Genomic DNA, 23,213 nt, shown 5'->3' on the forward strand with positions numbered 1-23,213 from the left:
TTCAGCAACCCTTAATTAGGTGAATAGCGGTATTTTGGTGCTGGAGACAAAAACGTGTTCCGCAGTGAAATCATTGCTTTGTGTGAGTAAACTGTGTACATAAGAGACAATGTGCGGTATGATTAACATGTAGTAAAGTTGAGTTTACTACTCGGTAGTAAATGCTACACGTGGAACACGAGTGGAACATGTTTGTGTCATTTTCCTTTCTATACCTTTCGAACATACTACAAACAATGCGTTGCTATGAATAAAGCTAGCATTTACTACAAAGCTGCTGGTAGTTAGCTTCAGAGGTTATAGAGTAATTCTGAATTCCATGAAAAACATGAAACGTGGAATCCATCAGAAGATTCTGGAAAAATCATGCCACAGAACTCCATTGGACGTAAATTTTGTAGATGTATTTGACATGGCTTATGTTGACTTCCAACCCGGTGATCTTGCTTAGGAATAGATTAAATACTGGTAGAGGAAAAGACGATGAATTTCTTTCAGAAGCTTCCAAGTTAGTCGAAAACAACTGAAAAACTATGTACTTTATCTTTCTACATAAATACACGTATTACCTTTGATTCGATGTGCTTAGGTAGCCATGACTTTTATGAGTTGAACATGTGTGAGTATTCAATAAATATGGATTTATCTCATATCGTCTATTAGAAAAATCGATTTTAAACGAGATAGAAAAATATCATCTTCTCCAAATTTTTCTAACAGGTCCTTGAAAGACTGCAAAATCATTTGGTGGAAAGATATATTTTTTGAGGTGCTCATAGTTGAGATACAAGGCATACAAAATAGCAATTTTAAGATGAAAAATTCAAATAACATGAAAGCCATAAGAAATACAACTTTGGTATGTTCAGCAAAGTTGTAGCAAATGATAAGTATAAAAACTAAAAAATAAAACACCTAAGAGCAAACAACGATTTTTTATTAAAAAATACTTAATTATCTCGGCTCTTAAGCAAAACCGAGAAAAAGTTTGTTCGGCAAAGTTGTTTCTATGATCATTTGCTACTTCTTTGCTGAACATACCAACTTACGATTCGTTAAAATAAAACAGTTGGCGTATACGTCACTCTTGCGATCACCGTAAACAATTTCTTGATCCGTACATTTTGTAGTACTGAAAATTCTGAACATATTCTCAGAAGAAACTATGACTCTAAAATCAATAAATCTTGACAAAAACCTCATGTCCGCCTAAATTAGCTTCCTGAACCAGTGTGCAACGTTACACCAACTAACTCGATCCATGCTACCCTCCAGTTTTTCGATCGCCCCACACTTCCAAGATCCTGCTCCACTTAGTCAAACCACCTAGCTTGTTACGCTCCTCTTCTTCTTGTACCGGCCGGATTCGAGGCGTACACCATTTTTTTGGAATTGTTGTCCGGCATGCTCACAACGTGTCCCGCCCATCGTACCCTTCCAGCTTTGGCGACTTTCTTGATACTGGGTTCACCGTAGAGTTGCGCAAGCTCGTGGTTCATTCTTCCCCTTCATACGCCGTTCTCACATACTCCGCCGAAGATCGTTCTAAGCACACGTCGTTCAAAAACTCCTAGCGTTTACAGGTCCCCTTTGAGCATTGTCCACGTCTCGGTTCCTCCAGCCAGCAGATATTTCGTTTTCAACGTATTTACCTTCAATCCAACCCGGTCTGCTTCACGTTTCAGACTCCATATAAATACCTAAAACTTCTACAGGACTCTGGAATCGACAAAAAAAAAAATGCAATAATAATTAAGTTTATTGCTGTTTGGCCCTTGGTGCAATTTCTGACCACCTATCCAAATATACTAAATGGTCAGAAAAATCAGTTGAGTTTTGTAATATTTATGAAAATCTGTTGATGGATGAGAAGAAGAATCATTCGATGCCGAAAAATCCGACAAATTACTTGGAAAGCCTGGCATTTTTCTAGCATTTCTCAGAGCGCTGATCGTTTTCGTTGGTATGGCAAAACACTCTGACTGCATACTTTTATCGATTTTTATTGATCATCCAAAGTGAATTTGTTACATTCGCAGTTTACTAAATTCATCTAAACTGATAAAAGTGAAATGGAGCTAAGGTGATCTGGCATCTAATGACAGAATTATCAGGTTTTACCAAGTTTCGTCCACTCTGACCTAACGCCGACCAAATAGTCTCTACAAAATTCATGTCAAAGAAGCTAAGAAAGATAAGAGCATAAGCTTTCGATTCGTTTGCAGAGACTGAATGCACAACACATAGTTAATTAGATATTGGGCGTCAAAGATGAGCAACTTGAAAAACTCACTTAGCAGAAGATGAAGGATGTTGAAATAATGTCAAAAGACTCCCCGTCTGATGATACTGAATTGATTGGGATGATCCGATTGGACAAAGACTTTGCCCTGGCCAGTTGAAGACTGGGATCAACCTGATATCGTGACGATATTCAATCTTTCAGGATTTCACAAAGGCATCGTCTTATGAGTTTCTGTATTGTATGACAAGCAAAATGATACACGACACTCAGGAAAACGATTTTACACATGAATGTGTGAAAATCTTGGTCCTTTAGAACATAAATATGAGTGAAGTTTACCGTGGGCGAAAAAGAGATGGAATTATAAAGTGTGTAACTTCAGAGAAATTTGTACTTCCTGGATTAGCTAATCATAGCTGGATTTATTTAGAATTGGAACAATAATCCTTTAAAAACCTGGAAAAATCTCACAAAAGTCTGTAGAGGTATCTCTTTTGGAATTATAAAGGGATTCCCTAGATTTTTGGCATGCTGATATCTATTGAAACGTATATTGAGATGTACGGTAATCCCAGCCGCATGGTTATTAAATTAATTAACTCATTACGCGTAGTAAAGATGGATAAATTATGGGTGAAATTGTGAAAAAATCTACGTGCTCGGCTGGGATTCGAACGCAGGACTCTTGTATGCTAGACGAGCGGTTTATCACCTAAATTACCGAGCCACTTGGTGACCCCATAACTCAGATGGTTACAAGTTTCGAATTCACATCCCCACAGAAATTGTAACCATCTGAGTTATTGGGTCAGCAAGTGGTTTAGTTGGTAAAGCGCTCGTCTAGCATAAAAAAGTCCTGGGTTCGAATCCCAGCCGAGCACGTGGATTTTTTTTATAATTTCAGCATATAAGAATAAATTTTAGATAAATTCAACAAGTTCTCCTGGGTGTTTTTTATAATTTAAGTACTCTGTTGAAAATAATAATGAAAACAAAGGAGAAGAACGTATACATAAGAACAGTCTTCGTTACAAAGCAGTGGAATTCGTAATATTGTTTATACCTAGTTTACCTGTTTAAAAAAAACCTCATAACCCATGACATTACGATCAATGGATGTCATCAATGGATATCATGAAATTATTCCAGTTAGTTTTTAGAATCAGCTACCAAATCAAAAAGAATTATTAAAGTTACTTAAATAAATTACATAATATTACTCTTATATACCTTACTAACAGAGGTATTTTTTTTCTTTCCATTTCAGATGATTCTATCGCGGAGCATATCGAAAAATTTTAATTTAAGGCAGTGAATCTACTCTTTCTCGCGGCGTTTCCCACATCGGTGTGTTTCCGGGCGGCGAACGGGTTGCGTAGCATCGCACCCAGTACCCCAGTTTCGAAGCACAGGCTCCAAGGAGACCTCAGTGGCAGAGAAGAAGTGTGCAGCATCGATTTTTTTTCGACCAGCTCCACTTCTCCGACCGATCGACGATTGTTACACTTCTTTATACATATATTTATCTATTTATTTTATATCGTGAGTCGATAAGTGTGTGATAAGTAAGCGCAAGCTTGGTTTTATATTTTTCATCTACTGGTTACTGGATCACGTTTGGCGGCAAAGGAAGCATCAGTAGAAAAAAGTGGTGTGCATTGTAAGAAAGGAAGAAAATTAAAACCGCCGATCGACAACAAGTGTGTTTTTGTTACACAAGTGAAAAAAAGATCCGAGGGGTGAAAGTGAAGTTGGTGATAATTCGGCTTCTGTGCTGGTTGGTAGCTGCTGACCCAAACGATCGGGCTCACCAACGAGGAAGATAATCAAGAAGTGGCCGGGTCAGTCCGAGCTGCCGAAGCAGCAGGAAGTGATTAGCCCACGGAGCTGTGCGGCCGGTTTTTTAAGGTTCATCATTGTGAATTAAAGCACGTGGAACCGAAGCAGTTCAGCAGCAGCAGTTCACACAACTAACATCAACCACCACTACCACTCGCAGACCCAAAACATGAAAATGGTGTTGTCACAACGGCAGCGCGAGGAGCTGTAAGTTTTTTTTGTTATGTTTACTATGTTAGTTTAGATGTATTCCACCGAGGAAGCGAAAGGTTTGTCGAGAGAGAGGTCGAATGATATTGTTGCAGTCTAAAAATAATCGAAATCTATCAGTACTGGTAGCAAGTTACTTTTTAGAGACTTGGTCACTTTTTTGGAGTCGGTCACTAGGAAGTTTATTTTTATGGCATTTGAACTAAGAAAAAAATAAATTGTTCATTTTTTCTTGAAATTAGACCAAGGTTAGAGACCGCGGCTACAAAGTATAGCCATGTTGGAGGTGTCGGGGTTCGATTCCCGGCCGGTCCAGAATCTTTTCGTAATCGAAATCTCCTTGACTTCCCTGGGCATAAAGTATCATCGTACTTTCCACACGATATACGAATGCGAAATAAGGGCAACTTTGGCAAAGAAATCTCTCAGTTATTAACTGTGGAAGTGTTCATAAGAAGCTGAGAAGCAAGCTCTGTCCCAGTGGGAACGTAATACCAAGAAGAAGAAGAATTTACAGTAGCGATGCATTGTTGTAATATTTTACATGTTATTTTGTCTCAATTGTTTCAAATATAGTCAATAACTATTTTTAGCACCACTTTTCGCTAACAGCCCTGTTACTGGTGAATGCCATGAAAGGGAAATCACGTTCACGTGCTTTTGCGCCAGTCGTCTAAACATCAACAGATCATTTGACAACGTTTAACATCTATTCTGACGAACGGACAACATAATAGAACTAAGATACGGTTGCAACGGCAACGATCGCATCGGCGACGCACTAGTCTATTTTTGGACAGTCATCTGCTTCTGCCATACAAGATGTTCCCACGAATTTATGGTAGTGTTTTTTTCTCTTCTCTCGAACGATTTCAAATTTCTTTTGGTATTGCCGAATTGGGAACGAAATTGTATGCTTTCGGTTGCGGTTCAAATCCCAAATATCTTCGGGAAGTTCTACCAGCTCTGTTATCTTTTGCGCTAAGATTTATTTTGATATTTTTCTAAAAATCTATCCCACCAAATGCACTCTCGTTCTCGTCCCAGTCCACGCCGGACAAATCGCGGTGACCCAGATGCGGGTGGCTTTTGAATTTGGAGCACTTTCCAACCACCGCAAGCAAACAACTTGTGATGCTCGCCCGCTGCCGGCTAGAAAAATAGTCACTTAGTTCGCTTCTGGATGGGACCATTTATTTTCAAAATATATTGCATCGTCAGAGGTAGTAGTGGCAGAGTGGCCTTTGTGCGAGATCTTGAGCATAAACAAAAAAACAAATCCAAAAAAATAAAAACATTACTTTTCACTAGAATTATTAGGCTGGGGCAACGAACGAACGAATGCAGTTGTTGCAGTATTGATTAATTGCGAAGAATAAAAAAGATTATGTAACAGTGCGAAAACAGTGAACAAATTCCTTGAGTAATTCTGAAAAAACTTCAATAATGTGTGAACAGACATAGAAATAGTTTCTGCGAGAATTCTTTAAAAATTTTCAGGAATATTAGGACTATTTTGCCGGTATCCTATACTGAACTTCCTACAAGAATTCATAAGAATATTTAAGAAAAATCTTTGAGAAATTTCTTGATAAAGTTTTGAAAAGCCCAGATTAACTCTTTGTGGTGACTGTGAAGGAATACACGAAGAAATCACTAAGCAAAAAACGTACACTTCAGGTTAATTATCAGAACTCCAGATCTGAAAGACTTCCTGTAAGAGCTGGTGTTCCTCAAGGCAGCATTTTGGGACCAATATTATACAATATTTTCACATCTGACTTACCTGAGCTACCTCAGGGATGTCAAAAATCTTTGTTTGCGGATGACACAGGCCTCTCCGCCAAAGGACGAAGCCTGCGTGTTATCTGTAGTCGATTGCAAAAAAGTTTGGATATTTTTTCTTCATACTTGCAAAAATGGAAGATTTCTCCTAATGCTTCCAAAACTCAACTAATAATATTCCCACATAAACCAAAAGCTCTTTATTTGAAACCTTCAAGTAGACATGTTGTCACGATGAGAGGGGTTCCAATAAATTGGTCAGATGAAGTTAAGTATCTAGGGCTCATGCTAGATAAGAATTTAACTTTCAAAAATCACATTGAGGGCATTCAAGCCAAATGTAATAAATATGTAAAATGTCTCTATCCCCTTATTAATAGAAAATCAAAACTTTGTCTTAAGAACAAGCTGTTGATATTCAAACAAATTTTCAGGCCAGCCATGTTGTATGCTGTACCAATATGGACTAGCTGTTGTAATACTAGGAAGAAAGCTCTGCAGAGAATTCAAAATAAAATTTTGAAAATGATTCTGAGGCTTCCTCCCTGGTATAGTACCAATGAGTTACATAGAATATCCAATGTTGAAACATTGGAACAAATGTCAAATACAATCATTAATAATTTCAGGCAAAAATCGTTACAATCTTCTATTGCCACGATTAATGCGTTATATGTTTAGGTTAAGTTAGGTTAAGTATATTAAAAACATTTTTTTTTCTCTTATAAGCAGGTGAAATCAACTCACCTGTAAAAAAAACTGAACTGCTACGGCAAATGAAATGTAATATGTTGTTAACAAAATGTTAATTAAATCTTAAATTTGTTTTACCAAATTAGGATGATAGTGTTGTCAAATAACACAGAACACCTAGATATAAGAAATGAATGTTATGTTTGGAATGATACTAATAAAGAAATTAAAAAAAAAAAAAAAAATTTGGAACAATTCTTAAGGGGATTTTCTTTTAAAAAAGTTCGTGGAGTAATGTTAAGTGAAATTCAAATGGGGTTTGTCGGGAAATAATATCAGTTAATGTTGTGTGATGTAATGAAAACATTTGGTGCATTTTAAATAATATTTAAAACAGTGCAATTGAAGTGTGAAACCTGTATTGGTTCAGGTTTAATAACTGTGTTTTTTTTGGTCACAAAATTGCTCCTTTTTCGCGTTGCGCCTGTTTCTAAGTTTTAAGTTCAATATTCAAAAGCATTTTGTTTGTGAACCGGTGGAAAATAAAAGAATAGGAAAGCTCAGTTTTCCTCCTTAGTGGAGCAGATAGTATACTTTTCAGACGAAGAGCGTGTTGAACCGGTGGACACATTTTTAAGGAGACTACAGGAATCTGCTGATTCGTTCCTTTATAATAGAAACTAGAACTTGTTCTGGATGTTAAATCACCGCATCGTAATCATGGTTCGGATTTCGCATTTTTGGATTATTATTTTTTGGAATGCGGTTCATTTGTTCAGTATACTTTTTTCAACCAGTCGCTTGTCGTGAAGTTAGTCATCCGTTGTAGGTGCTCAGAGTGTTTTGTTTTCGGAGTACGGCTTTTTTCGGTTGGCGCGTTTTAGCTGCCCGGCTTGAAACTGGTATTTGAAACAATTTGATAACCCCGAAGGAATCGGTTCTGCTTTTAACGAGCAGAAAGAAACGTATTCGGCAACTCATGCCCGTTTTTCTTTTTTTTTTATTCTGCGTCTATATAGTATTGTTCAAACAGTAAATATAACAATGTTCCTTGCTTTTGATTGCTGGAATTCAAAAGATTAAATTAAAAAACAATTAAACATCAAATATTATGGGTTTATCGTCAGCTTTTTAAGGCGAATCCTGACCTAATATTCCTCCAAACCCCCAACTCCGTAGCACTTATCAGGGTGTCGTTAACGCTAGTAATGGAGTGGAGTAATCCCTCGTAAAATTGTTTGCAGAAATCCGTGAAGAATTTCATTCCCCATACAATGCTTTAAGAAATTAAAGTATAATCTGGGCTTAGCTAGCAACAACATTAGGGGGGGAGGGGGTGTTCCAAGGGGACAAATGCCGGGCTCCCTGAGGAATCAAAATTAAGAAAAAAGACATTTTGAAACACCGTATTACAATATTTTCTCAACATTCCAATATTTGAGTTATTTATTTTTCTTTGCTTAATCTCACAGTATGGTTTGGTCAATTATCAAAAGATATGAATATTAAGCCAAAATCTTCGAGATTATACTCTCGTTAGTCTTCAAAAATATGGCTGAAGCACTGCTCATTTCTAAGCGTTTATCTGGTTCCTATCAGAAAATTTAAATTCAAACATACTTGCAATTCTATCAGAAACTTGAAGCGTAAGGGAAATTCTTGTGTGACGTGGTAGTCATTATATAAAAATTCATATAAAAAAGGTCAAGTTTAGGGAACTGTATAACAGCTTCTAACGAACCGGTTGACCTGAAAATTGAACTACATCTTTGATTGAAATTTGATTTACAGAAAATTAATCAAATTCTATTAAAAAGTTTGGAAGCTATTAACAAAATAATATTTTGAGAAAAATGACAAAATATACTAATTAGAATATTTTTGAAATGTAAACATTTAGCAAAAGGCATGTTTTCTGTTTGAAAAATATCTAAGTATCAAAACTTTGACATTTACGTCAAAATGGGTGGAGTTTAAAAACATTTTTTCATAGAATTAAGGGCTTATTTACAAATCTAATTTGAAGTTATTTTCAACATGAAGCCAATCGGCCTTGTGTACCTTATTGTTGGTGGTACCTACTGTAAATACCTTATTATTTTAGTCTCTTCGGTAGCATTGTCTACCAAGTGCTGGGAAGTGGGAATCCATCCTTGATGGTGAATTTGTGAGTGTGCGAGCGTTGATTGTGGAGGAATTACCTGAAAAAAATTCTTTGTCAAAGGAATGCTTAGAGACATTCCTAGAAGTATACTTGAGCAAAAATCCTTGAAGAATCTATGAATAAAATCTTATAGGAACCTCTATGATAAATTTCTAATCAATACCATTGAGAATATTTAGAGGAATTCCTGGAGAAGTTTCTTGAAGAATTGATAGGTGAAGTCCCTAGAATAATTCCAGAAGGATTTCTTAGAAGCATGCATAGCATTCGTAGTAGATTTTCCGGATGTATTTCTTAAGGAGTTATTTGAAGAATTATAGATTACATACCTGGAGATATTTTTCCAAGATTAAACAAGCGATGAAGGAATCCGTGGACGAATGTGCTCATTAAGCTTGTTCCTTCTCAGAACAAAACTTGACAGAACCACCGTGCCAAATCAAGCTCCCAATTCATACATCACATGTAATCTTTCAAAAACTGAGCCAATATGATACGATTTGCAGATGTATCAAATCGATTTTGGGATTTTCGGTCAATTTTGCTGAATTGTTTTCCGGAAATCCCGAAATAACTTTGAAATTGCTTCAAAGGATAATGTAATATCTAACCAATAGCAGCAATGTATTCATTAGACCTGCAAACATCAAATTTTGCTATGGCTCAGAAGTTCCAAGAATAAAATTTTGATATTATCTTTAGATGTTGAATCTTTTATGTCAATCAAATCAATATCACGTTTTGATAGTCAGCACTTTGCTTCTACTCGGGTTCCAGAATAAGTCCAGTCCATTAGGAGAAATTTTTAGTATAAATTACTATAAAATTTGAATTTCCAGAAGGCATTCTTGGAAAATTTTCTTGATGGCTTATTGATGGCATTCGTAGAAAAATTCCTAGGTAAATTTTTGGACAAATCCATTGACCTGAAAGTGTTTGCATTAGTTCATGAAGTAATCTTTGCAGGAATTCCTAAATTCAATTCATGAATTAGTTTCTTAACTTTTTAAAGCATTATGGTTTAAGAAAAATCATGAGGATTTATTTTAAAACACTACCTGGAGGGTTCTATCCCGATAGGCCGAATGTCGTTAGACCGAAGGCAATTAGGCGGAATACCGTTGGGTCCAAAGGGTCATTAGGCCGAAAGGGTCGTTAGGCCGAAAATTGCCGATAGTCAGGGTTACTTGCATTACCTACAAGCTTCAGAAAGAATTTTAAGGTGAAATGGGTTTTTAGTTTTGAGGTTAGTATAATTTACATTACCTAGAAGCCCACAATATCAGAAAAAAAAAAACGGAAATGTCCCCAAAAAGGCCCTCGTGGAACCCGTGCCAGGAGATCTGGGGTGGCCACATCTGTTCGTACCGAGTTTTTCTTTTTAATTACTTGTTCTCCAGAACTCATGAAGATTGAGACGTCGCACGGTATGTTTTGGATAAAAAACGGAAATGTCTCCGAATGGGTCATGGCGGAACCGGCTTCGGTGTTCCGGAACGGTCCACTTATTCAAATTTTATTTAAATTATGACAATCGATCATTATCTAACGTTCAACATAAAAACTTCGTTGTTTCAACCACAACAAATAAAAAATAATCACATTTCCAAAATGCGTGACCCCAGTACAACCCGAAAAACCTCCGACATTATTCTTACTTCAGCTTTGTCCATTTATGACAAATATCTGGTACCTTTTGAAAGTCAACCGAGGATGGTTTCAAAAAATCGAATGGAAATTGACGAAATGGCAGCTATTTGAAAATGCCTTGTCGGAGGTCGGTAACGTAAAGGTTAAAAGAAGGAAAAAACACTGATGAGTGAGATAAATGGTCAAATGCAATTTCGGCCTAATGGCATTCGGCTTGATGGCCTTCGACGTAACGACATTCGGCCTAACGGCATTTGGGTTAACGGCCTGCTCCCACCTGGAAAAATGCCACTCAAAATTAATCATATAAAAATAATAATCATTTTTGTGTGGAATTTGTTGAATAATTTTTTAGGTCATTCGTCCTCCTGATGAAAAACATTACTACACCATTGCCTACCCATAGTCTAGTCCGATTTGTTGTTATTCTCTCCGAACCCAAGTATGCCACTTTTTCTCGTCATATTGAGAAAAGACCGCTCCCATGAGGCATAGTGGTGAAATTCATATGCCTAGTTCATAAATTTGACCACAAACAACTGGATCGCTGCTAGCTTGTGTGCAGCGTAAGCATCCAAAGTTGCAACGATGAACCCAAATCCGGCGCCGTCCGGTTCACATTACACAGCCGCATATTTATCAATAGATCGGACTGAAAGCGACAGCTCTTAGCGCAATTTATTTTCAAAATGCTTTTCGCCAGACGTTTATACGTCAACCATGTAGAGAGAGCAAGGTGATGACCCGTGCTGAAAAGAGGTGCACGGATTTTCCATCTCGGCTCAGCTGCTCTTCATTTGGGGACGCAACGACACGGCGGCATTGCAATCTCCGCACAGTGGTCCAAATTAGAAAAAAAGCATGGCAAAATTCCGCTTTTTTTTATTTCACTATTTTTATAAAAAAATGGTTTGAACCATGGTTTAGAGTTGCAGACCCTATTTTGGGCATAGTCACCGTTCTTTGGTTTCCATAGGAAAATATCAATAAAATGTGTTTTCCACACATATTGAGTAACTACTTGGGTGCCTCGATGATTTCCTTTTGCATCTGGGGTTTTAGCCGGCACTTGAGTAAGAAGCATATTGGACCTCTGTGAGCCGCCAGCTGTTTCACGTCTTACTTTTACGCGAGACATCACCTATCCCCCATGATCGTTATTCATCACACTTCCTATTCGAAACGCATGCCGTATGCGTGCTGCGTGTGTTTATGGATAGGCCGAGAAACGCCGACGTTTATTGCTGATAGGCGACAAATATGCGCTTTTAGGTTTTATTGATGCTTCGAGCGACATCAGGATCCGAGGCAATATGAGACCCTGGAAGAATGCCTTTTTAATGTTTTTTTTTTTTATTCGTTAAGATTCATCTTAAAATGCCTGCGGTAGTTTGTAAGCGGTGTTGGCTGGTCGTGCGGTGTTAATTGGTTTATAGTGACGATAAAGGTTGGATTTGGTGATCACTGCTTACAATGACGCTTGTTGTGTGAGAACGATTCCCGGCATTAAGTAGTTTTCGAATTTGTAAACCTATTTACAGCATCTTCACTTAGTGCTTCAGAAGGCCGATTCCAAAGGCACGGTCCCAACCAGTTGGGAGATTAGGAAATGTCTAATCACCTCTGAATGCTTCGAACACCAGATGGCTTTTGGTGATGATGATCTTCACCTCTACAGCAATTCCCGGTAATGCCCAAGGTGTCGAGCGAGTGACTTAGACCTTTTAATTGCTCTAGAGAAAGACCGTTATCGTTATGTTCTTCATTCATTCTAGTAAATGGCTTAGTTTTAGCTGGATAACTAGCTAAACCCACCATGAACCACTCCGTTCAAAGTTCGTTGACTTGGGTAATAGTTTTTCCTTGCCTCCAACTCGTGTGTAATTATTATAGACAAACAAAAAAACAAACACACATTTGCGATGGACGTCAAACTGTTTTACTTCCATCGCGAGACGACGGGTTTATGTCGCTTCCTGTAGACATGGCAAATGTATGAATGCAGAAGAGAGACAGTAAGTCCATTACTAATTTGCTGTTGCGGATTATATTGCTCCCCGGCGGACAAACTTGGCTTGCAGAACGTCAACGTTCGATAACAGTATGCATAGTGTATGACCACAGCGCCAGGTCCCATGTATCCTATGTCCATCACTTCAGCTGTTCAGCACTGTCATCAGTGTTAGAAGTGAGTACAAAACAAATTGAAACATAAATAAATGCAAAGAACAACATAAAACATAAATAAATGCAAAGAACAACATAAAACATAAATTTTACATTGACAAATAGGGACGATTGTAATTTACCTGCACTTGGGAAGGGCCTTCCTTAGCCAAGTGGTTAGAGTCCGCGGCTACAAAGCAAAGCCATGCTGGAGGTGTCTGGGATCGATTCCCGGTCGATCCAGGGTCTTTTCGTAATGGAAATTTTCCTGACTTCCCTGGGCATAGAGTATAATCGTATCTGCCACACGATATACGAACGCGAAAATGGCAACTTTGACAAAGAAAGCTCTCAGTTAATAACTGTGAAAGTGCTCATAAGAACACTAAGCTGAGAAGCAGGTTCCATCCCATTGGGAATATTCATGCCAAGAAGTAGTAGTAGTAGTGGGAAGATACTCATATAATACTTTTCAATCAAACGACATGATGATTTCTTGCGTCAATAATCAGGGTGTCTACTACCTGGAAAAACCTGGAAAACCTGGAATTATCAGGGAATTTTATTCAACCTGGAAAAAACCTGGAATTCTCAGGGAATTTCGGCTAAAATCAGGGAAATTATTTTGCATCTGTAATACAAGGTAGAACATGTCCTATTCTTGACAAAAAATCTTTTCAATCATAAAAATTTCGGCTGCGCCGCTATCAAGACGCTACTAGAAATATTCAGTTCCTATTTTTATTACGGATTTTTTTATCCAACATAAAACATAAACTTAAGATTGGAAAGTTGGTAAAGGCAAGTACAGTTCTAATTTACAGTTGGGTGTCATTTATGATCATATGAAACTTGGAGGAAAACATTCCAAATTTATTTACAAAAATGGTTTTCGACTATTCCACAAGTTCTGGAAGAAATTTCAAGCAATGCTACAGGTATTCTAGTGATTCTTTCTGGAGTACCTTTGTGAGCTTATCCAGGGATACCGCCAGCAATTTTTCAAGAGATGTTTAAATAAATTCATTTATAAATTTTGTCAAAAAAATCGTAGAGCACTGCAACATTATTACCTCCAGTAATTTTCACATAGATTACTCTGAAAAAAAAAATGACAACGATTATCCTAGGATTTCCTCCAGATGGTTTTCCACTGATTCACTCACCGATTTTTTCCAGTTGTTAGTTCTAGGAGATTCACCACCTTTGCACAAAGGTTCATTCCATAATTTCGATACTTTTGCAAGAAAACCTACAATAATTCCCACGTCGTTTTTTTTTGATTTTTCAAATGGATTCTATAAAAAATCAGGCACGATTTCTTTCAGAAATTGCTCCGAAAATTTCCTCAGGCTTTATTCCGATGAAATCTTCTATGAACTTTATCAAGAATTCCTCAAAAAATTCGACCTGGAATTCCTGATTAAGTGTCTCCAGATTTTTTTCTCAGAATATCTCCAGCATTTCATCAAGATGTTATTGCTGTGGTTCAAACATTTATCTAATAACTTTTCAAATAATATTTCCAAACTCCGTGGATTCTTCAAGGTTCTACATAAGTTAGCTATTCTAACAAATATTTTTCTAATTGTTCATACTTAAATTTCTTCAGGGAGTCTCTTCAAAATTCTTTTCGAGAGTTTGTTTTTCAGTTATATTAGCATTTTATCAAGAAGAATTTCATCATGAATGCAGGAGTTCTTTCAGAGATCCTCGTAGGTATTCATCAAGGCATATTAGAACTCACACAGAAATTTTCTTTATATTTTTTTTTCTAAATCCTTGACATCTCCATGGAGACATCTCTAGAAGAACGACTAGATTTTTTTTTTAATTTATTTGGAAAATAAAATTAATTTTGAAGTTGCTGGAATGTCGAAGAATGTCCTAGGGAAATCAATGGAAAAATCAATGGATATATTTCTTGAGAACATGTTACTCCCTTTGAAAATGTCTCTAAAAGTCTTTGGAGGGATTCCTGATGGAATCACCGAAGTAGTTTCTATGGTTATCCTCAGAAAACTCCAGATTGAATTCTTGAAGGTATCAAAAACTAAATCCTTGGAAGAAATTCTTATAAAGTTCTTGAAAAATCACAATACAAACTCCTAGAGAGATCGTTGGAATAATATGTGAAAGAAATTCACGGTAAAACGAGCAGTAATACTTGTCGTAATGTCGAGGGAATCCGACAAGTCTTAGAATCATTCTTACAGAAATGTCAGTTCAAATGAGGAATCAAAATTTCATGACGTGGTTCATGTTGTTTTTTTTTTTTTTTGGGCGAGAGGTATCTACAATTCTTATTTCCAAGGCTATCAGACCAGATTTCCCCAATACAAAATCAAAATGCCCTCTAAAGAAATTGGGTGTATCACTGATGTCCATGATTCAGAATCCCGTTTTAGGGGAAAGGTTTTTTCCCTTATGTTCGAATAGACTTTTTTTCATCTGATGTTGATGATTGAAGGCACGTTCAGATCATTTGAAAAGAATAATTATTTTTTGTGGAAATCAAATAAAAATCACAAAATTTTTAATTGTTTTCTCTAAGGTTGAATAACTGAAAATAAAGTTTTTGTTTATAAAAATGAAAAATACTTTTATGTTTTATGTAAATTTAAGTATTTTTTGTTTAAATGCTTTGAAACACTTTTTTTTAGTCATGCAAAATGAACTTTTCATCAATCATTTATGTATTTTGGAGAATTTCCAGTGTTTTGAATCTTTTTTTAAACCTGGAAAAACCTGGAAATCTCAGGGAATTTCATTTCTGTAAATGAGTAGACACCCTGATAATGCTGATGATGTTTCTGCATGCCAGATTTCCTACTCGAATCTTCGAGTTTTGAACATTAAACGAATCCGCCTCTCACGCGAAGTTAATATCTCATTTGCAATCCGGACACTTGATTTAGAACTATTAAACGTTGTACGCATCAACCTAATTAGTTTCACCAGAAAACCAGCGATGGCGAACTTGCTGAGAGCATGGAGAGCATGCGGGTGTTACCGTACCACGTATCGGGTTTCCAATCATTATTCCCTTTTTGTCGCTGTGGGTGCAGAACCACTTGGGCACTTCCATGATTCACTTTGGCATGAGGGGTTTTTCTCGGTCGAATTGTCTGAAACTTTGCAATAAGGAGCACTTCACTAAAACGCATTTTGTGGCCAAATATGAGCTTTGTAGCTTTCAAAAAACCCCACTGCCGAAGTGAATCAAAAGTGCCAAGAATTGGGTCCGGCTCCCTGTGGCTTTCGCCTTTTACTTTGGTCCGCATTCTTTCATATGCCTGTTACGTGATTCCCAATTCGTTTGAATCGAAGACAATCCCAAAGGATGAACTTGTGGGTGCCCCCGCAATTTCCAAATAGAAACTTTTTGCTAGGTTCAGTGATTGAGTACTGTGCTGTACTTTTTAATTATTAAAGAATATATAAATAGACGTGATTCGTTGCTGACACATTCCGGTCATACGATCAAGACCAAGGAAAACATAATTATCAATACAATAAATGCAACAGTTGTATTCTCTTCTGATTGCTGGCATTCAGAAAATTAAATTAAAAACACCTAAACAACAAATGCCTTGAGTGCATCGTCAGCTTTCAGGCGAATCCTGAGCTTATACTTCTCCCAACCTCCACTTCCGTGGAACTTAATTAACTTAACTTAACTTGAAAGTCTTTAAAGTTTCTTCTTTCTCCTCGCAGTGAATCATGGTGCATAGTTCTAGAGGCTCCAGAGAAACCTTCGGAGACTCTTACGTGATCATTCTCTGGGAATTCTTTTTAATTTTATTCTCAGCAAAAGCTTCAGGAATTCTTCTAGTGATTTGTTCAGTTTTCTTCTGGAATACTTTCAGGATCTCTCCTCCAGGCATTCCTCCAGAAATTCCTCTACAGATTTCTCACAAACTCTTCTAGGAATTTATCTACATATTCATACAGAGATTTTATTAAGAAATATTTAAAGGAATTGATTCAGAATTATCTCCGCAACGAAACTACCTACAGTAATTTCTACACGGGCTAATCTGAAAAAAGTCCAAAGATTATCCTTAGATTTCCTTCAGAGATTTTTTCACTAATTCATCCACCGATTTCTCCAGTAGTTAGTCAGGCTTTATTACGAAAACAAATAGACCAACCAGTGGCGTAACTAGGGTTATTGAGGCCGGGTGCGAAGTCAGATTCAGGCGCCCCTCAAAAAAGGAGTGTGTCCCGTTATTGAGCCCGAGGCTGGTTCATCCCCGAAAACAACCTTGTGTTCATCTATTGCGAAGTCCTATTTAGCTTTTTATTTTGTTTACGTTTCACGTTTTACGCGTTGGTTCAAGAAAACGACTTAAAACTGTGCTATTTCAAAAAACGACTTACTAAGGCTGATACAAATATTAATTTTCTTTTATGTCACCCCCCCCCTTCGAAAATCCGAAAATTTTGAAGGGGAGAAAAAAAAAGATTCGTCTCTTTTTTGACATCAGTTAGGTTTTTTCAATTTTTAAAGTTAAAAACAAGTAAAATAATTAACCAGAGGACGTTTGATAAAAGTTTTACAATTATCGTTAAAAATAAAAATTCGAAAAAATAACTTTTTTTTCCTTTTTATTTTTTTGTTCCTTATTTATTTTTATCCCCCCCCCTCGTACCTTCCAAGTGGTCTCGGACATAAAAGAAATTTAATATTTGTATCAGCCTAAGACCTCACGTTTTTTTGACGTTTCATGACCATACGTTTCATAATGTAGAACATTGTTTTCTATCTATCCTGACGCAGGGTTTTTTACGTGGTTTTTTGAAATAACGCAGTTTTTTACGCAGTATCACGTAAAAACCGCCCAAAAATAAACACATGAAAAAACTTCAGTGTAAGTAATATGCCTATTAGTGTGGGACATAATTTCGATTCTCGCTCCAGTCCATTTTTTGAATTGCATTAAGGTCCCATAACAACTGTGCAAAATTTCAGCTCGATCGGAGAAACTATATTTTAGCGCCAGCCGTTCAAAGTTTGTATGGGATTTACTATGGGAAAACTTACTTTTATAAAGAAAAATCGCCAGAGGTCACCCATTGACCTCCATAAAAATTCGGAACACAGACCTCGATAGGTTTTTTACGATGAAGAATATTGGTACATAGCTACGAAAATCACTGTGTTTTTTGCAAAAATTGTTTTTTATTTGAAAAATTGCGCCTTTGTCAGTACAAGTTGTGCACAAAAAAGACAGTGATTTTCGTAGCTATGTACCAAAAAAACCTACACTAGACAGTTATAGTTCGACAAAACATACGACAAAGAACGAAAACTATATTTACCCCCTGAGAAAGACACAATACCCGTGTAGAAACGTCGGGCAAATAAGCACCTCGTTTTATCTTAATGAAGACTGCGTTGCCGGAAAATTAAGGTTAATACTTCCAGTGGACGATTTTCCTTTTGAAGGAAGAATTGCACTAGACAATGAACTAGCATGCAACGCCCAGTGGTACAGTCATAATACAGTTCTGGCGAAAAGTTTTCCGGGAATCGAACCCACACTTCTTGGATGAATGCGGCTAAATGTATGGTAACACTAACCGCACGGCCACGAAGCCCAAATCTTCCAAAGATTTCTACAGTTCTTGCAAGGACTGACGAACTATGTATTAGGTATACAAAAATAGGCTAAAATGTTACTACATTTATCGACGCTGCTTAAGGGTTTTGTTTTTCTGAGAAACCCTACAAAAAATCTTCAAGGAGTTCTACCGCTGATTTTTTTAGTTTTTCTTCCAGTAATTTTTATATGGAATCCTTCATGAATTAATCAACGGCTTGTCTCAGGAATTGCCACAAAATTCCTCGTGGGATTTTTCCTGTATGTCTATTGAGGGCGCTTTCAGAAATTTCTCCATTTTTTTTTCAAACAATTTCATCACCATTTCGTGAACGAATTACTCGTGCAGTTTATTCAAAAAATTCTCGAGTATTTTTTAACTAAATCTATCTATTCTTGAATTTCATTTAGGCTGTCACACCGGGATTGTGTTTAATGTTTTTTTGTTTTTTTAGAGCTTCCTCAAGGATATCATCCAGGGATTCGACTGATTAGTATTTTAATACATAGTTTTGCTGTTCATTAAAAAAAACCTTAGGATCTAAGGAGTTCTTCCAGGGATCTTTATATGAGTTTATCAGACATTTTCACAGAATTTTTTAAGGTTTATTCTAGAAATGTCACCAATTTTATTTTTTTCTCCCAAAACTTAAACTAATCCTAAAGAATTTCCTGCCGACATACATGGCAGCATTCCTGTATAAATTTGTTGAGTACTTACTTCCAATCAAAAGTTTTCTGGACTGGAGGAGTTGTTGGAGTTATTTCTGTAGGCATCCTTAGAGAAACTCGTTGTTAAAATTTAAAAAATCCTGCACGACCGCTTACTGATTGAATTCATGAAGATGTCCAAAACGGAAAAGTCGCGGGCTCTAACCACTCGGTTAAGGAAGGCCCTTGGTTCTCTTATCCATTTTGACTACTTGGAGTGGGGAAAATCCAAGTTATTTCACTTTGATCTCTTCAGGTATTATTAGGTTTATGCTTCTCTTCAAAATGTTTGAAAAATATATAGTTCGCGATCTTTGAAGGTTTCCGATAAAACTTTCTTTGCGATTTGAAACCTTGGCCTGTAGCGAATTCGAAAATACTGACCACGATTGACGGCATCTTCTTCCCCTTGCGTTTGTACTCGTATGTTTACACGGTGCCGTCATAATATTCATTTATCAAAAATTCTGGCTTATCAGTCAAAAGTCAAAGATATCAAATAATCTCAAAGTCTCAATTTAATTTTATGTTATCAATCCAGACTGTGCGTATAAATCAGCTGCGTGCAAACATTTGCTGTTGTTTTTATTTTTCACGACCGTCCTTCATCAATCGCATCACAGCGCACAGCTGCGATTGCGATTTTTGTACGTCTAATTCCTCGCAGTCTATAGCACTAGTCCCCCAGAAACGAACTCTCGTGATTCGTTCGTCGTATGTGTTATTCACGTCATGTCCACCCACCAATTAACACCACTGCCATATGTTGTCTATTTAGTTTGGCTCGTTTCTCATTCATTTTTCATTGCATTACGTTGCACTAAAGCATGTGGCTACAGAAAGGAAGATGTATTTTGCGCGTTCGTAATGTATACACAGCTCTGCCACAAAACAATAATAGGCGACTTGTCTCTCTGTGTACGGTGGCGATCTTCTTTTTTGCACTTGTACCGCTGCCTAACCATGGAAGTGGCCTACACTTGTGCGAACGAGTGGGTATTAGGGTGGTTCAAATTAAAAAAAAATGAAGATCCAATCTCCCACATCTGTATTACAATCCTTTCGATGAAAATAGCGTTCTGTGAAATTTATCTTCGGTTATGCTTCAAAGTTGGGTCAAAAACCGGTCCAGGTTTATATTGAAATTACCATAGCGAAATTTTGAAAAATGTTCCAAACACGATAGTACTGTAGTTTATAGAACTTCATTTTCGTCATCCATTCGTTATTATAATCTTAAAAAAAAAGATATGGGAGATGGAATTCTATAACTTTTTTGCCATTTGAACCACCCTAATGGGTGTCCGAGCGGAGTAAGTCGCGTTGGTGGTGTGGTGATCTTGAACGATCGCCGCGCCGCGGTACACTTACTCACTCGACTATATCCACCTTCTTGTTGTTGTTTTAGGGTTGATGGATCCGCACTGGTAGTAGAGTGAACGTGAATGAAATACTCCGTGTTGTACGTGTAGATGTAGAATTGCAGACACTTGGCGAAACGAATGATCAACACAAGAGCATCAGAGAGTCGGAAAAGTGAACAGCGTCGCCATCTGTTCGTCGGGTAGGCGAATCAATGTTGCGCGACATGCTGCAGATGTAGTGTTAGGGAGTGTGGTGTAAGATGATCGACAGCATAATATTAATCTTGAAGGTAGTTAATACTAATGTTCTACTGTGAATGTGGTTTAGTTAGAGCATTAAAAGATGGTCTATGGGATATGATATCCTTGTAACAGGTCTGTTTTTGGAGACTTTGGTATTGGAGTTGGCCCACAAGTTCCTCCAGCAATTTTTCAAGGGATTCTTAGAGGGTTTTTACCAGCATGTGATTCTTCTGAAGAAAGCTACAAGTGGTAGTCGAAATACGCGTATCTATCAAAGATAATCAATTAGGGCGGAATTAAAAGGTACAAGGTACTTTAACCTACTTTTTTGATTGAAATAAATAGTTTAGTATAAATTGATAATTATAGTTTTTTGTATATTTAATGTACACTAACAGTTGATATATTAAAAAGTATTTAAATAAAAATTTTCGTTGGAAAAGCATTTGAGCTTCATTTAAGTATTGTAAGGGGTAATAAATGTTACATGGAACCCGATTTCTGTCAAACAGTGGCTTCAAAGTTCGATTACCATTGGTTCTTATTTGTGCTTCTTCTGAAAAAAAAACTATGTGAAAAGTCTTTCTCATAGAAGAAAAAAAGTAATAAATCATAAATTGGTATGTGTTCTGGTGCAAGCAGAGTCGCCCTGCATGTAGACACACGGTCACGATCATTCGTTCATTTGAAGCTGCTCGCGGCTGTTTGTAATTATTTTCGTGATAGCGTTTAACAATGAAAGCATGCAAGTCCGTTTCCGATATGTGGCCTCTGTGGATGGTTGCAGTGCGACCAGTGCCAATGAATGGCTGCGGGGTGTGATAATTGAATTGAGTGATCTTTTGAACTCCCGGTGCAGCATGCTGCTCCACGTTTTGCTCCGGTGTATTATCATTATTATGTGTGCAGCTGTTGACGTTGATTTCCTCTCGGTGTTTGACCCTAGGCCCTAGAGCAGTGGTCACCAAACTGCGGCCCTCGAGAAGGTTTTGTGCGGCCCGCGAATGGATTTTGATTATTAATGTGATGCGGCCCGCATGATATAATTTTTATTCATGCTGATATTTAATCCATTGCTCTTGCAACTTCATCAATCTTCGTGGCATAAGGAGTAATAGGAATTTGCTTTGACTCGTTCAAAGATTCAAAGTTTCTGAAAACCCCGATTTTTTTAGAATTTTAAAAGGAAGGCTAAGGGCCTGCAAAAAATCTTCAAATCTCTAAAAATCACTCTGCTGAACATATTTTAGTTTAAAAAATTGAACCAGTATCTTCGTCTTGCAGAGGTGTCCCCAGAACGCTGATATTTTTACAAAGATTTTTTTATTTTGACTTCAAAAATATCTCTTATTTCTGTAAAACTTTGAAGATTATGTTATTTGAAATATTTGAATATGGATTGCTTTTTGAATGGTTGAGGGGCCTAATGCAAAGAGATGTACAATATTGGACAATACATTTGCAACTTTTTCGACCTTCCATAAAAAATGATCAACTTTTGTGGGATAATTCTCAGTTATTTATAGCTCGATATGAATACACAGCATTTCGGTAATTGCTTAGGTGTAAACATTTTCAAAATATCAAAAATCAAGAGATCAAAAATAGTATTAATCCGATTGAAGTGAATTCGCGAAAATAATTTAAACGATTTATCTCAAAATATAAGAGACCTATGCAAGTATCTGCAACATAATTGTTAATTTCAATTAAATGTACAACTTTGATTGATACAAATTTGATTGAAGATACTATCAATATATTCCAATTTTTTTGGTTTATGTAAATTTTGAATTTGTCGAAAAATTTACCGTTCCTGTTTTTAACTCGTAAAAGTAAAAAATGTAACAAATACATAGTAAAATTCAAGTTATGTTAAAATTTAATAAAAATCGTTGCTTTAAAAATTTTAGATAAAACCTCTAAAGTAGACTATTTTGCATTATTAATCGAAAAAGTTGAAAATACATTGTCCACAATAGTGTAAGTGAAATGTTGATCGAATTTGAGTTAAGTGTACTAATAAAGCTATGTTCCTAGCTTTTAAAAAGTATTTCAAGGAGAGATTTTTCGTCATGAATTGTTTAATATTAGTTTTCATAATTCATCGAAAACTTGGCATTTTGTCTCGTTTATTTATATCTTTGCTTTCAAACCCCTACTGCTTCGATCATAAAGTTCCCAGAAATATATTATCCGTTTGCATAGAAATAGTGATTTTTGCAATCCCATTGAAAGCTGCTAAAATTAATCCTCATAAATCTTGCGGCCCGCGACTTAATTTGTGTAATCGGTTAGGCTGAGGACCACTGCCCTAGAGAGCCCAATCGTGATCGCGGCGGTCTATGATCTGTTCTTGTGGTGGATTGCGAGTGTACACACACGATATAGACCTCCGCTTGAGACTCAGATGAACAGTACGTGCAAATTATGCAGTTTGCTGAGCGGCGTTTAACTTGTAGGGTAGAATTATCGATTCCTATATTAGGTGAGAATTGTTTAAATGGTCACCTTGTGCTCCGAAATGGATTTTGTTC

The 23,213-nt window shown here is 36.8% G+C and overlaps 1 protein-coding gene across 3 annotated transcripts in view; it reads left to right on the top strand.

Moving 5' to 3' along the window:
* LOC5566612 (lissencephaly-1 homolog) overlaps positions 1–23,213 on the top strand; it is a 242,344-nt gene that overhangs the window by 141,671 nt on the left and 77,460 nt on the right. For all 3 annotated transcript variants that reach the window (XR_002502518.1, XM_021854179.1, XM_021854180.1), the window contains exon 2: positions 3,513–4,291. Coding sequence is in view for 2 of the 3 variants with exons in the window: in XM_021854179.1 (XP_021709871.1) it covers positions 4,254–4,291 (38 nt within the window). In the remaining variant the exon portion in view is untranslated. The remainder of the gene's footprint in view (positions 1–3,512; positions 4,292–23,213) is intronic.

This window comes from Aedes aegypti, chromosome 3 (assembly GCF_002204515.2).
Source record: "Aedes aegypti strain LVP_AGWG chromosome 3, AaegL5.0 Primary Assembly, whole genome shotgun sequence".
Lineage (NCBI taxonomy): Eukaryota > Metazoa > Arthropoda > Insecta > Diptera > Culicidae > Aedes > Aedes aegypti.